General features: G+C 36.0%; 1 protein-coding gene across 1 annotated transcript in view; it reads right to left on the bottom strand.

The window, feature by feature from the left end:
- The window catches only part of LOC150102650 (U4/U6.U5 tri-snRNP-associated protein 1), a 323,990-nt gene that overhangs the window by 208,823 nt on the left and 100,582 nt on the right, over positions 1–14,585 (bottom strand). Inside the window, exon 8 of the mRNA XM_090399032.1 lies at positions 7,964–8,103. Coding sequence (XP_090255158.1) covers positions 7,964–8,103 — 140 coding nt within the window. The remainder of the gene's footprint in view (positions 1–7,963; positions 8,104–14,585) is intronic.

The following is a 14,585-nucleotide window of genomic DNA, read 5'->3' as shown; positions in this document are numbered from 1 at the left end:
ATAGAATCAACCACTCCAGACCTTTCTTAGTTTCTTCTATGAGGGTTGTGTCATCTGCATATCTTAAATTATTTATTTTTCTGCCACTAATCTTAATTCTAGCTGGGTCTTTGTCTAAGTTATCCGTTCTCATAATATATTCACTATAAATATTCAAAAGGCGACAATATACAACCCTAGTACACCCCCTTTTCCACTCAAATACTGTGTCTGTTACTCGACTGTTTTTACTTAAGCTTCTTGGTTGTCATACAGCTCTCTATCAAGAGAATTAGATGCTCATGTATTCCCATTGATCTCATTACAATCCACAGTCTGCTGTGATCCATGCAATCAAAAGCTTTCTTATAATCCATAAAATAGATGAATACTTCCATCTGAAATTCTATTGTCTTTCCATAATCCATCTCATGTTTGCTATCTGGTCTCTAGTTCCTCTACCTCTCCTGAAGCCTGCCTATACATTTCCTAAAATCTCAATGTCCCCCTATTTTAAAATTTTGCTCTCAAATATAAGGTCTCACATGAAAAATCTCAAAAAATGCTCCATGCTATCAAGAAGAGGGTCATCCAGCTAATTACTAATCTGGCTGGCACTATTCCTCCACTTTCAAGCTGTATACACATGAGCAGCTGTTGGTTAACAACCATTAACATCCAAAATCTCTCTAAAAATGCTCAATGGCTTAAAGAAGAGGACAATTCAGTTAACTGTTATCCCTTCTGCAGGTTATTTTCATAGGCAATTTTCTGTTGAACTGGCTGACACTATTTCTCTACTTTCAAGTTGTAAACAAATGAACAGCTGCTGGTACGTCCATTAGCTGTACTAAACGAACTTTTCAACCTCCTCCCCTTTCATTCTGCCTCTGTACTTTGAAATATCCTCTCCACATTTTTCTCTAAGTAATACAACCTCCAGTTGTTCAAAAAAAATGTATGAATGTACTTTTTTTTTTTTTTTTTTTTTTTTTTGACCACTTACCCATACACAGCACAGATGTGCTGTGGTTTTACATATGGAAGAAATTAATCATACTACACACAAAATTAATTCTGACAAATCTTCAGAAATGTGTGGAATACATGGGCAATGTATTATATATTACAAATGTTTTCTTTTTATATCAGTAAAGGTAGTGAAGCAGAACAAAGCAAGTTACTCGGAAGTTGTGGAATTTACGTCTTCATATTGTAATTTAATTTTTTATTGTGTCATAATAATAAAAAAATTCTATCTATCCCTTTTATCACAAAAACTTGTTTCTACATGTAAAATAATGAATAAATGCATGAATAACTTAGGTTTCATGTTTAACTGCTTTTTTTCCTATTCAGTGCAGAATGAGCCAACCTAATTCTAGAACTGTTATTTATAACTTAAGCATACCACATTCAAAACAGATGGGAACATCTGCAAAGCAAAAAAAAAATCTAAATAATGTGAAGAATAGCACAGTATTTGTCTGTGCCATAAAGATTAAGAAAGGCAACTTAGTTCACGAAGGCTGTGTTTCAGGGAGCTAGCTCCCAATTAATCCTGAGACAACGTCAAAGCCTATCCAGCAATACAGATTTAACATTATTAGATGTACTTGATACCTCCAGGAAAACTGTGTAAAATCATCTTCACCAGATTACCAAGACCAACTAAAGCTTTTAAAAGGTTCTGTGCAAATTGACATTAGAATAAGTTCAGCATTAGTGTATACTGAGAGCTACTTGTGAATTCTCTGGTTAAATGTTTCATCAAAAAAACACAATAAGCTGTCTACCTCAAAAATTTGAACACAACGCAACACAAAACATGAAATCACCAGATCAACCTAGTAAATCAGCACTTCCAGTTCAAATAAGAGTCACTTTGAAAATAGGATCTTTATAGAATTCAAAAGAAAATATCTGCACCTCTAACAAGACAATGATTATTTCATATATGTCACCTGATTATTTTTTCAATGCTTTATCAATGTGGAAGAAACAGACTGGTGTCAAGTGTTCCTCCCCCCCCCCCCAAGAAACAATAGCCTCAATAACATAGAAAAGAAATATTTGCAGAGAAATAAATCAAGAAATAAATAAATATTTTATTGAATAATATTCTTCATCGGTAATTTAAAAAGTGATAAAATTCCAAAAGCTTTTTTGGGTTGCTCCTTGTACTAGATATTTAATAAATTCTGGCATGAAGGAATAAAAAAATAAAATAAAATAAAATAAAAAATTACTGCCTGGTGGCACTTACATTTAATATAAAACTTTTGAAAGAAAAATTCTTTAAAAATTTGCCAAGAGGGAAACTGCTTACAAATTAATAAAAATTTAAGATAAATTAAAAAAAAAATTGCATAGGTATGACTTTTTCAGAAATAAATCACCTCAGAGTTAAATATAATTAATAATAAGTACTAAAAACCAGAAGTCACTTTTAAGTCCAATACTTTTTCACTTATAATAGCATATACAGAAAATCAAATCAGTAATGAAACTAAAACTGCATTATATCATATGGGTATAAAATGATAAGAAGAGCAGTTAAATTCTTGAGCACATATACATGAGAATATAAACAGAGTATGAGAAGAGGTATGCAATGACATCAAAATATTTAAACAAACTCATATAAGAAGGAAAAAGAAATTTAATTTTTTCTGAAACTGAAAAAGCAAGCACACAGGGAAAAAAAAAAAAAAACTCCATAAAAAAAAAATCAGCTAACGCCTTTTTATTCCCATATACGGGGAGTAGGCGAGGCCATTTAGCCCTATCTAACTTTTGGAGACTGAGAGGGCAGTTCAATCTCCACTGGTACCAATCAGAGATAGATGGCCCAAGGCTATCACTACTTAAGCGGTGCTCAGTGAAGAGAGACGGCTCAAATGTGCCGCCATCTCGTGGTCCCTAACACAATATATTTAATGTCTGAAATAATGTGGGTTCTACGGTCGATTTTCTTGAGTTTTACAGGACGAAAAACCCGAGTTTCCGGGAGGAAAAACCTGCTTGCCCGTGCCAGAGATCGACTAACTCGGGAACCGGTCGAAAAAAGGCTTAGAAAAATTTCCTCTAGTTGCTGACTAGAGGAAATGTTTCTAAGCCTTTTTTTTAGGAGCTACACAGGCTCCTAAAAAAAAAAACTCCATTTCATGTTATTTAGAAAACCTAATGTGGTGATTTTCATCATCATCAAATTCCTGCTATGTACCCTCAAGGGGTACAGGATATGATAGTACTACATGAAAAAAATTACATCATTACTAATTTTCCTCCAAAGCAGTCTGTTACTTGTCAAGACTCCAACATTATCAGATCTTATATTTCTATCGTCTGAGGCACTTTGTACCGTATCAATCCACCTATATCTTGGTCTTCCTCTGGGTCGTTTTGCTGCCAACCTGGCAGAGAACACTTGTTTTGTTAATCTTTCTTCGCCCATTCTGTTTAAGTGACCATACCACCTAAGATTAGCTCTGCTAACGTATTCCTGGATGTTGACAATGTCAAGTTCTTATCTAATATCCTCATTTTTAATATGATACTGCCATTGATGCCATCTGTTGACGCCTATAATCTTTCTCAGGACTCTCATATCTGCGGTCTCTAGTCTTTGGTCAAGTGTTTTACTTCTGACCCAGCTTTCAGATCCATAAGTTAAAACTGGTTTGAACACTGTCTTGTATACAGCTAATTTAGTGTTCTGACTAATTTCTCTCTTATTCCATATGAATTTATTCAGTTGACTTCTTACCGTACCAGCTTTGCTGATTCTGTTGTCTATTTCTATATTTAATTTACCATCTTCAGTAAAAATCGTGCCTAAGTAGCTAAAATGTTTCACTTGTTCCTCAGGTTCTCCATTCACAACACAGTTGACATTTTCAATGATTCTGCCTATTTTAATTGTCTTTGTCTTTTTATTGCTGACTTTCATACCATATCTATTACAACAGCTACTCAATTTAGTCAGAGAATCTTGCAGACTTGTAGGGAATTTATTTAGAAGTATAACATCATCCGCATAAAGCAAAGAGCTGACATTACCATCTCCAATTTTGATATCATGTTTAATACCACTTTCCTTCATAATGTGATCCATATAGATAATGAATAACAGAGGGGATAATGTACATCCTTGTCTCACACCAGATTTAACATTAAACCATCTTCCTGTACTTCCTTCAATTTTAACTGCCGACTTACAACTCAAATAAAGACTAAGTATTGCTTGATATAATGCCCCATTGACACCATATAACTGCAGCATATTGAATAGCTTCTCTCTTGGCACCTTGTCATATGCCTTTTCCAAATCGACAAAAGTTAAATGCAGATCTTTGTTATATTCCCATGTCTTTCTCGACTATTTGTCGTAAAGTGAAGATCTGATCCTGACAGCCTCTATCTGACCTGAATCCAGCTTGTTCTTCAACAAGCTTTTCTTCAACAATTCTTCTCGACTGTTTCTCAAGTATACTTGCATAGATCTTGCCAGGAACACTCAGTAAGGGAAATGTGGTTTTCTAACAAGGAAAACTTATTAGATCATTTTAGAATTGAGTTTTTATGACTAAAATAAACAAGGATAACAAAGGATTTTTTAATAGTTGTTGTGAATTTAAAAACTTGTACCAATTAGTTTCACTCAAACACAACTAATGGCTTCTTCAGAGGTTATAAAAAAGCACATAAAGATAGGTAACTACTGAGTCGTTCAAATGCCAAAAAAATCATAACGATGGAGATAAATTCATTCTAACAAGAATGCAGAGTTGCATGGCATGCATCAGCTGTCACAAGATACAGATTGAAGATAACTATTGGAAAAACTGAAATATTATTATTATCATCATCATCTGAGACCTCCAGGGAGTCAAGGACTCATCGAGGGAGGCTGTAAATTGCCCAAACCAGCTATCATACCTTCCCTTAAATTCATTTACACTAGATGCACTCACTACCCCTAAGGGCAAGTTATTCCACTCACTCACTGCTCTCTGAGAGAAAAACATAGCTCTTACCCCTTTTGTGACTGAGAACAACTTTAACTTCCATGGATGCCCCATGTTCTCTCCCTGCCTTCCATGTAATGAAAAATTTCATCAAATGAAATGCTATCACACCCATTCAAAAGTTTACAGACCTCTATCATATCACCCATCTTTCTCCTGTTAACCAGAGTCTGTAATCCACATGCTCGCAATCTGTTCTCATAATCTAAATCCCATAATCCAGATATAATCTTAGTAACTCTTCTTTGCACCCTTTCCACAGTTTCTTTATTCCCTTGAAACCCGAGAGACCAAATCTGTGCACAGTAATCCAAGTGTGGTCTTATCAAAGCCTCATAAAGAGACAAAATTACTCCCTTATCCTTACATGTCAAAGTACACTTCAGCATACAAATTATTCTCTGAGTTGTATTTGCAACTACTGCTATGTGACATTTTGAACTTTAAATTCTTATCCACCAACACACCAAGATCCCTTGCCTCTTCAGTTTCTTGTAGCATAACCCCGCTAATATAATATGCTGCTGGATCTCTAATCAAGCCAAAGTGCATAACTTTACACTTACTAACATTAAATTGAGAGCCATTTTCGTTTGCCCAGATTTCCAGTCTATTGAAATCATTTTGTAATTACTGAATATCAGTAGCTTGTTTTTGCACACAAAAGGATGTTGCATAAACTGGTGAAAATGGGATTGGATAATCTCTTGACTTGGATCAGTGGATGGCTGACAGGTAGATATAAAAAAGTGGTATGCAGTGGGTGTGAATCTGCCCTATTTAAAGTGGCCAGCATTGTACCTCAGGGTTCAAGCCCTTGGAGCATCGATCTTCAATCTTCCTAACACCATTAATACATTAATGGTGTTAGGAAGGATCTAATAGGAGATGTTCAACTGTTTGCTAATGATGCAAAGATAGACAGGGCAATCAGGAATGCTACTGATGATTTAAATCGGCTGGAAATTTGGGCAATTAAAATAGCTTTACAAGTATGTGTAAAGTTATGCACTTTGGTATGATGAGACTCCCAACAGGGTTATGTAAAAGAAATTGATGAGGCTAGGGATCTTGGCGTAATTACATTGCAAAAATTGCAAATACAACTCAGAGGATAATTGTGATGTTGAAATGACGCTTGGCATAGAAAGACAGGGAAGTCATTTTGTATCTTTACAAGACCTTGATAAGACCACACCAGGACCTGTGTGCAGATTTGATCTCCTGGATTCCAAACAAACAAAAAAAAAAAAAAAGCTGTGGAAAGGGTGCAAAGAAGAGTTACCAAGATTATATCGAAATGGAATTCACATTGAGGACAAATTGTGAGTATGTGGGTTACAGATTGGTCAGCGAGGGGGAAAAACAGGTGATATGATAGAGGTCTATAAACTTCTGAATGGTTACAGGATATGGAAGATATGAAAGATGGGGAGAGAAAATTGGAATATCCATGGAAGTTAAGATTGTTTGTGGTTAAGAAATGGGTATGAGCTACATTTTTCTCTCACATAGCAGTGAATGAGGAACAATTTGCCTGTTGAAGTAGTGAATAGTGAATGCGTTTAAGGAAGATAAGCTGGTTTGGACTATACATTACCCAAACCAAACAGCTGGTTTGGGTGATGTATAGCCTCCTTTGATGAGGCCTTGACTCCCTGGAGATCTCACATAATAATCAGTTCTTTAAAAAAAATGAGATAGCAACAAATCTATGCAGAAATGAGCTGGCAAATACTTTTGCTTATTTATATTTATGAGGTGTGGCTATTAAATAATGAGACAAGGTGCGCTGTGAATCGTGTACTCGTAGCAGTGGGATGCGCTTGCAACATGAATGACTTTGAAGGTTCTAGAAGCAGTTGAGATCAGCATTATTCACTGCCGCTCGTAGTTAGCCCGTAAACAGTTATAAAAGAAACACATGTAAAGTTGCTTTGCTGGAATAATGTCTAACACTAAACTCGAGCAACGCATTAATCTCAAATTCTGGACTTCCATGAGATTATCACGTGATGAGACGTTGATTTTCCAGTACAATCCAGAAAGAAAGAGACAATCGATGCACTGGAAAACTCCCACATCACTGAGAATGAAAACAGCAAGAATGAGCAAGTCAAAACTAAAGGCAATGCTGATAATTTTTTTTTTTAATTTTTATATTAATGGCGTGATAATGGTTGAATGGGTAACAGAGGGTCAGACAGTTAACCAACATTATTACCTTGAGGTTCTGGCCAAGCTGAGAGAATGAGTGAGGAAGAAGAGACCCGATACGTGGAAGAACAATGCTTGGATTCACCATCAGGACAATGTTCTAGCCCAAAGTGCACTGTCTTTAAAGCAGTATCTGGCTGATAAGAAAATCGCAGCATTGAACCATCCAACTTACATGCCAGACTTAGCTCCATGTAACTTTTACAACTTTTACCTTTTTTCAAAAGTTGAAATCCACATTGAAGGGCCCCATCAATGTGGATTTCATTTTCAGTCAGTGAATGAGATAAAGGAGAAAACGGCAGAGCTACTGAAGCAGATAACACCTGATGACATGCAGCACTGCTTCTAACAATGGAAAATTCATATGCAACGCTGTATAGATAGAAGAGGGAAGTGTGTTGAAGGAGATAACAATTAAGCTGTACAACTGTAATAATAAACCACATTCTTGCAACCAGTCTCATTATTTAATAGCCACACCTCATATATGTTAAAGAATTTATTATAAATAATAAATATAGTTGAGTAAGGCTGCATTCCTGATTTCCTCAAAATGTTTTTCACTACAGAACACACTTTCGTGCAATATGTGTATGTTCAGTAGGTTAGTCAGCCTCATTATTCAACGTGATTTTGTTCATTGCATTTCTAAGTAATAAATCCATGATAAACAAAGGCTTAATATCATTTCAAATAAAACATACTGTAAGAAATATTTGTTACGAAATACTTACAATACCAAATTCATCATATTCAATTTCTTCATAGGGGATATAATCAGGTTTTCTTTTCTTGTTTTCAACATTCTTTACTGCTTTTTCTTTATCAACCAGGTTCACATTTTCTAAAGTATCTTCTTCTGTATCTAATACACCTATGTAAAATAATAGCAAAAAACATTAGCTATCAGCTTTAATTGAATTATTTTTATAACAATAATAAATATCACACCATTTTTATTTTTTTTTTTTTAAATTTAATTTAGAGACTGCCTGTGTTAAATTCCTAATAATGTTCGTACACAATCAATTTTAAGAAAGATTGAGATGAGAATTATTGTTTGTGCAATCTTTTTTTGGTTTGTTTTTGTTTCAAAACCTATAGCACATCAGCACATGTGAGAAAAGATTATTAAATGAGAGAGAGAGAGAAGGAACTCAGTGCATCCTTTGAACAGGCTGGTGTTTGTAATCCTCATGGAATATTACATGTGAGAAAGGATATTCAAGAAGAGAAATGTGAATAGAATGAAAGAGAAGGATTATAGAAGAAACAACATGTTTAAAAAGCTGACCAAATAATCCTATGAGAAAGGAATCATCTAATAACTAGACTTTTCACTGCTATGATGGCATCAAGGATTTTTAATGAGGCTTTTCAGTGCACCACTGAAATGTGAAAACAACATTCAGATTTAAATAGGGGTTAGCAGCAATACAGGCGAGTTATAATGTCTTTAGCAGAAAAGGACATGCAGATGCCAAGGAGGCTATGAGTATGATGTGTTTGTAGCAGTAAAGACTAAAGGCATGAGTCAGCTCAAAAAACAGATTCAATCATGTCCAGAGATTTGAGTATTATCAAAAGGGAAAATGATGTGAGCTCTTTCTTGCAAGAAATAAGACAGGTATGTGTTTTGGTAACATTGAAGTTGAAAAGGAAGTCCTTACCCATGTGAAGAATGGCACAGAATCAGCATTTAAGATACTGGTTGTAGAAGATTTTAAGTCTGGATGTTTGAGTACTGTATGGTTTGTCAAAAGAAGAGAAATGGAGCACATTGCCAAAAAAAAGTAAGAAAAGGGCATTCATTTAGAGAAAGAAAGCACAGGCAAAAATATAAAACCATGGAGTATTCTGGCATTGCCTGCCAGGAAAATCTGAAAGAAGAAGTGATCCAGCAAGTATTTATTCTGATAGCTAGAATTAAAGTCAGAGGAACTAGGACTATGAAGTATGAGTATTATGTCTATTAATGGCATATGTGGCTGATTGGTTTGCATGATGAAAATGATCCAGTATAACACACACACACACACACACACACACACACACACACACACACACACACACTATATGACCAGAGAACTAAATTCCAAAAGACAGAACGTAAACCATAAGACAGTTTTGCTAAGCAGGTCTTGGAAATGCTTAAAAATGCCAAGAAAGTGACTCTTTTCAAACTTTTCTATGGCTTAATGTATATTGGTATATAATGTTGACCATGAAACTGTGAACTGAAAGGGAGAAAATTCATACTGGTAGTTGAGGATGATAAGATGATAATCTCATCATCCTCAATGGTTTAGAAGAATACATCTGGATACATTTGGTATCCAAGCTTTTCAAGATGCATCTATGTCCTGGTGAAAAACTGGAAAACATATAGTGCACTATTTTTGGTATATAAGAAGTGATATGCCTAGAGCACTAATACAAGAACTGGTAGGAAATAATTATGTTAGAAAGTTATCTTTGTCTTTGAATAATGCCACAGCGGAAAAATCTGGATATCTGTGAGATGTGGAAAAATGGAATGATAACAGTACTGGCAAAAACCTGAAAACATAAATGGCACTGGAGCAAGAGGTGTGTTTTCTACATGTAACTCTTACTTATGATAAGATGACAAATGCACTGGGGATGCATACACAGTAGTATGAAAGTTACATACACTTTTATGAAAGTCACATTTCAATTTGTTGGTTTTTTACAAATGTTCAATTTGCAATATACAATTAAGCTATAATCTGTTACAATTCTGAACTGTTTGCACATTGTTTGTTGTGCTACCTTGCATTTTGTAACAAATGTTTTAGGTGTGGTTTGCAAAGTGCACTAAGCAATTGTAAAATTTATTTTGACAAAGTGACAAAAGCATGTTTTCCAGGTGTGAAGATCAAGGATGTTAGTGAAGCTTTTAGTATGCAGGAGGAAGAAGTGAAAGAGATGATTGTTATGGAAGGAGCAAATGATTTGAAAGGTGAGAAATATGCAATGAGAGAGAATATGAAACACTTGGTGAAAGAAGTAAAAATGAAGAGTAAGAAAGTAAAGATTTTGAGTCTGCTTCCTTGGTATGATAGAACACAATTGAGCAGAAGGGCTGTGATTGCTAATAAGTCAATGAGTAGGTTGCATAGAAGGAATGGTGTGCATTTATAGATGTGTGAAGCGAATTTAATAGATGCAAGGACGTGTAAAAGCATAATGGATTGCATCTGAATGGTCTGGGAATCAGATGTTTGGAGAAAGTGTTGTTCAGTGAGAGAGAGAGAGAGATTAGAAGTGCAAAATCAGGGAAAGAAACTGGATCTTAGGGGAGCAATCAAGAATGTGTTTGGTCACCTCTTGGTACAAATGACTGTGAATGCAGGAATGACCGTGAGCAGCTGGGTGCAGTTTTTTCCAGGTTTAGAATCTGAATGAACTGGTAATGACATGCATGAGTAACTGCGAGTCCAAGGGGATGTTGAAATGCATATACACAAATGCATGAAATCTTAGAAATAAAGGAGAGGAGTTTTTGGCATTGGTTAGCTCAACTTGGCCAAAATTATCAGCATCAGAGCAAGACCAGGTTGACAGAGAGTGATGTAGTTACAAGGATAGAATGTAAGGGATATGGTATTTTCAGAGAAGGGGAAATAAGGCAAGAGAAGGGGTATTATTAATGACAGCTGAAAAACTTCAACAAAAATATAAGTTAAAGAGAATTGTAGATCTGAGGGGGAGATGGTTCATTTGTGGCTGTCTGGTGTGAAATAGAGGCCAATGGGACAAAATATATTATTGGTTGCTGCTATGGAAGATGTGAATGTCATGCATCAGCAGATTAGAACAATGAGTGCAGGCCAAGCAATCATGGGAAACTTCAACTATGAGAATATAGATTGGAAACAGGAAAGTGCACACAGCAAGATGGAAATGGAATTTATGCAGTTACTAAGGTATAATTACCTGAAACAGCACATGAGAGAGGTGACCAGCAGTTTGAGAGTGTTGGATCTGGTAATGGCATCAGAAAACCTACCTATTACTACAGTAGCAGCTGTACCTCTAATTAGGGAAATGATCGTGCTGTGTTGTTCTGGGAGGCTGCTCAGTATGTGGAATTCTCAGTCAAGTAAAGGTTTATGTGGAACTACAAATTTGGCAATTATGACAAACTTAGGTGACAGCTTGGAGCAGTGCCATGCCATAAGAAGCTACAAGGAATGAATGTCAGTAGTATATAAGAGGTTATCAGGAATTGTTTGAGAGAGGCAATATCAGGCTTCATACCCAGGATCAGGAGGATAAACTGAGTAAGGGTTAAGTTGATGAGTAAAACGATAAAGCAGGAGCTGCAAAAAAGAAAGCGCTGTGGAAGGAATATAAACAAAAGCATGATAAGCATGCTCAATGAGCAATGCAAATGTACAGGCAAGAATAGTAACTACAGTGAAACCTCAGTTGTCCAACTTAATTCATTCCCGGAGGCTGTTCGGAAACCAAATGGTTCTAAACTGAAACCATTTTCCCATAAGAATTAATGTAAAATAGATTAATCCGTTCCCAAACCCCAGAGGATTGTTTTTTAAACCTTTACAACAGTACTTCATGCATAAGATCGTATATAATGTAACATAATGAAAATGCATAAAATCTTACATAAAAAGAATAAACACAATAAATAGATAAAATAGAGACACAATATCATCGACAAGAGCAACATGCTCAGCCTCAATGTCTCTATCTGGTACACAGTCTGGCCATAATTTCCTCCAGGCAGAGTTCATCATCCTGTAAGTCACTTGCAGCAAGGCTTGGCCAAGGATACTTAAGCAACGGAGGATGCTGAAGTAATTTTTTCAGAATTCTCTGAGTGTTAATTCTGTGTCAGAGGTCACTTCAAAACACCTTTGAAACAGTGCTTTGGTGTAGAGTTTCTTAAAGTTCGAAATGACCTGCTGGTCCATGAGCTGAATTAGAGAAGTTGTGTTAGGAGACAAGAACTTCACTGTGATAAAATCAGACTCCTCCACTAACTCATCCTCCAAGCCTGGAGGGTGAGCAGGAGCATCGTCCATCACAAGAAGGCATCTAATTGGCAAATATTTTTCTTGAAGGTATTTTCTCACACTTGGGGCAAAGACTTCATGGATCCACTCAATAAACAATTGCCTGGTTACCCAAGCCCTACTATTAGCCCTCCACATAACAGGGAATTTACTTTTCATCACGTTATTTTTCTTAAACACCCTCGGATTCTTAGAGTGGTACACAAGCAATGGCTTGACCTTGAAGTGCCCACTTGCATTTCCACATAGCAAAAGAGTGTACAAAAAGCCTGTCCTTCGTTGGCTTGCCTGGCAATGCTTTTTCCTCCTAAGTGATATAGGTCCTCTTTGGCAATTTTGTCCAAAATAGGCCGGTTTCGCACAGTTGAACACGTGCTGGGTAAGAAAACTCTCAGCCTCCCAATGCCTAACCACACTACGTATGCTGCTTATTCTCTTTAAATTTCTTGAACCACCCTCTACTAGCTTTGAACACATCAGTATCAGAACTCATACCAGGGTTTTTCTTTAACAGGTCATCATGTAATCGCGTCGCTTTTTCACAAATTATAGCCTCAGAAACACTATCACCAGCTGTTTCTCGTTTATCCAAATCAGCAATAATCGTCTGTGATCTTTGTTTAGTAAGAACTCTCACTCCTATTGCAACATCAGCTCTCTTGATCGCCTCTTTATTTTTCAGTATTGTACATATCGTTGATTTTTCCATACCGAACTGCATAGCAAGATTTGAGACACGAACGCCACTTTCATGTTTGGATATGATTTCTTTTTTTCATATCTATCGTGATTCTAACAACTTTTCTTTTCGCTTGCTGCTATCACTATTCTTCTGTGACCCCATGGTAGCTTAATTAATAATAATTTATGAAAAAAACAACAAAACACCAAGAAAATCAAGAAAACTCACTGCAAATTCGAACAGGTGTCCGCACTGAACGAAGACTAGCGTGTAACTGGCACTTTCCCACCTTACAGCTCAGCACGTGGTTGCCGTTTGCCTGTTTGGGAACCGAATTGTTTAACTTTGGAGGTGATGGGTATATCATCCTGATGGTGAATTTTTAGTTACTGATGTGACAAAGGCTGATGTGAGAATTGAGGTAGATGAACATGAATAATGTAGTGAATACAACAGTGGAACTGGACGGTATGTCCCTCTGATGAAGCAGAGGTTGTATAATCGATGTATCAGCCCTGGCAAGGTTCCCCTTGGAACTCTGCAACCTTGCCAGAGTGGCTCCAAATCAGAAGTAGCAAATTACAGACCAATGAGTAACTCTAGAATGGTGGTTCAATTGTTGGAAACATTGGTTCCAGGTAAAATTCCAAAATGGATAGATAGAAAAATAATACACTATCAGGAGAAGCATGGTTTGTAAAAAGTAGGTCTCCTTTTCTTAGTAATTTATTCACATTTATAGTCAGGTGACAGCAGACCATGTGTATTTGTGTATATACTTTATTTGTGTATATACTGGAACATGGTAAATGTAATGATTAGTCCATGACCTGAACAGAAATCCAGCAAGTACTTATTGTTATTAGCTTTGCTGTTTTCTCCAAATTTTATCAAAATATTTTTCTACGTCTAGTATTCATTTTGTATCCTGCCGTTTTAGATCTCCAATAAGGACCAACTTTTTTCCATTTTTTTCATTATGGCAGCTGCTTTCTCTAATAACTTGAAAATTTCTTCCACTTCTTCCATAGGAGCCTTCTGTGGGAACATATGAACCAATTAGTCTTATTATTCCCCATGCTAATGTTTAGCTACATCACTCCATTTGATACTGCCTGCTATTCAAGAAGATTATCCTCAAGTTTAGTGTTGAATGCTACAGCTGCTTCTTCATTTCCTTGATCATTATTACCTGGATACAACATCTTTTGTTGATTTAGTAAATACCTGTTTGTCTTTTTTGTTCTAGTAAAAAACCTAGTACTTTCCCAATTTCTCTGCCAGTTCCACACTTCTTATGAAGGTGCCAATCCTGAATTCTGATGACTGAGTTTGTTCCAGCAGCTGACTTTTCACTCGTCATCCTGGTTCTTTGATGAAAACAGCAAGGGTTTCTTTAACTATGCAACTCCCCAACTGGCTGGAATTAATACTCATCATGTTGCTGTGTGATAAGTTACAAGTTTTTATATATATATATATATATATATATATAAAATAGTCATTTTTATTTGCAATAATCAAATATTGCAAATAAAATCTTTTATGTGAGAGAAAAAACTAAGTTTGTCAAATACAAGCTCCTAGAACTTAGCTTCTGGTGCAACTGGG

Source organism: Typopeltis vanoorti, chromosome 10 (genome assembly GCF_054136105.1).
Source record: "Typopeltis vanoorti isolate ZY-2024b chromosome 10, IOZ_Tvanoo_1.0, whole genome shotgun sequence".
NCBI classification, from domain to species: Eukaryota; Metazoa; Arthropoda; class Arachnida; order Uropygi; family Thelyphonidae; genus Typopeltis; species Typopeltis vanoorti.
The sequence above is the reverse complement of the archived record's forward strand: the minus strand, read 5'-3'. Positions and strand labels throughout refer to the sequence as shown.